Raw genomic sequence first — 454 nt, forward strand, 5'->3', positions numbered from 1 at the left:
TGGGGAGGCAGGAGCTGCTTGTTGCCTCCTGTAGCTCCCATCCCACAGCCCAGGAGGGGGTTGGACCAAAGGGAATGCAGACCGAGGGGATCAGCTCCCCGAGGCTGAAGGCTTCTCTCCCCACAGCCATCCCGTGCACGTGAAGGAGGAACCAGCCGAGGCAGAGGACGACAGCAGACCCGTCTCGCTGATGGCCACCACCAACCAGAATGTGACGATTCCCGACGACAGGGACCTGGAGGAGGAGCTGCCGGTGGAAGACTTGTCCTAAGGAGGCAACCCCTTCCCACCGTCCCAGCCGGAGACCAAGCGATGGCTCCCACCTCCCCAAGGTGACCTTCGGCGTTAACCTGGTTTTTAAAGGCACTTCCACAGAGCAAAAGGGTTTCCTTGGTGCAACGACCTGTTGCTGACAGCGCGTCCCTCACGCTCCCCACTGCCCCGCGCTGCACCC

At 62.3% G+C, this 454-nt stretch overlaps 1 protein-coding gene across 1 annotated transcript in view; it reads left to right on the top strand.

Moving 5' to 3' along the window:
- The window catches only part of LOC104405246 (forkhead box protein P4-like), a gene marked incomplete at its 5' end in the record, with an annotated part of 11,264 nt that extends 10,993 nt beyond the window's left edge, over positions 1–271 (top strand). The window contains 1 exon segment of the mRNA XM_010013897.1: positions 25–271. Within this exon segment, the coding sequence (XP_010012199.1) occupies positions 25–271 (247 nt within the window).
- Positions 272–454: the final 183 nt, after the last annotated feature.

This window comes from Nestor notabilis, unplaced genomic scaffold (assembly GCF_000696875.1).
Source record: "Nestor notabilis isolate BGI_N333 unplaced genomic scaffold, ASM69687v1 scaffold19004, whole genome shotgun sequence".
In the NCBI taxonomy this organism is placed as follows: Eukaryota; Metazoa; Chordata; class Aves; order Psittaciformes; family Psittacidae; genus Nestor; species Nestor notabilis.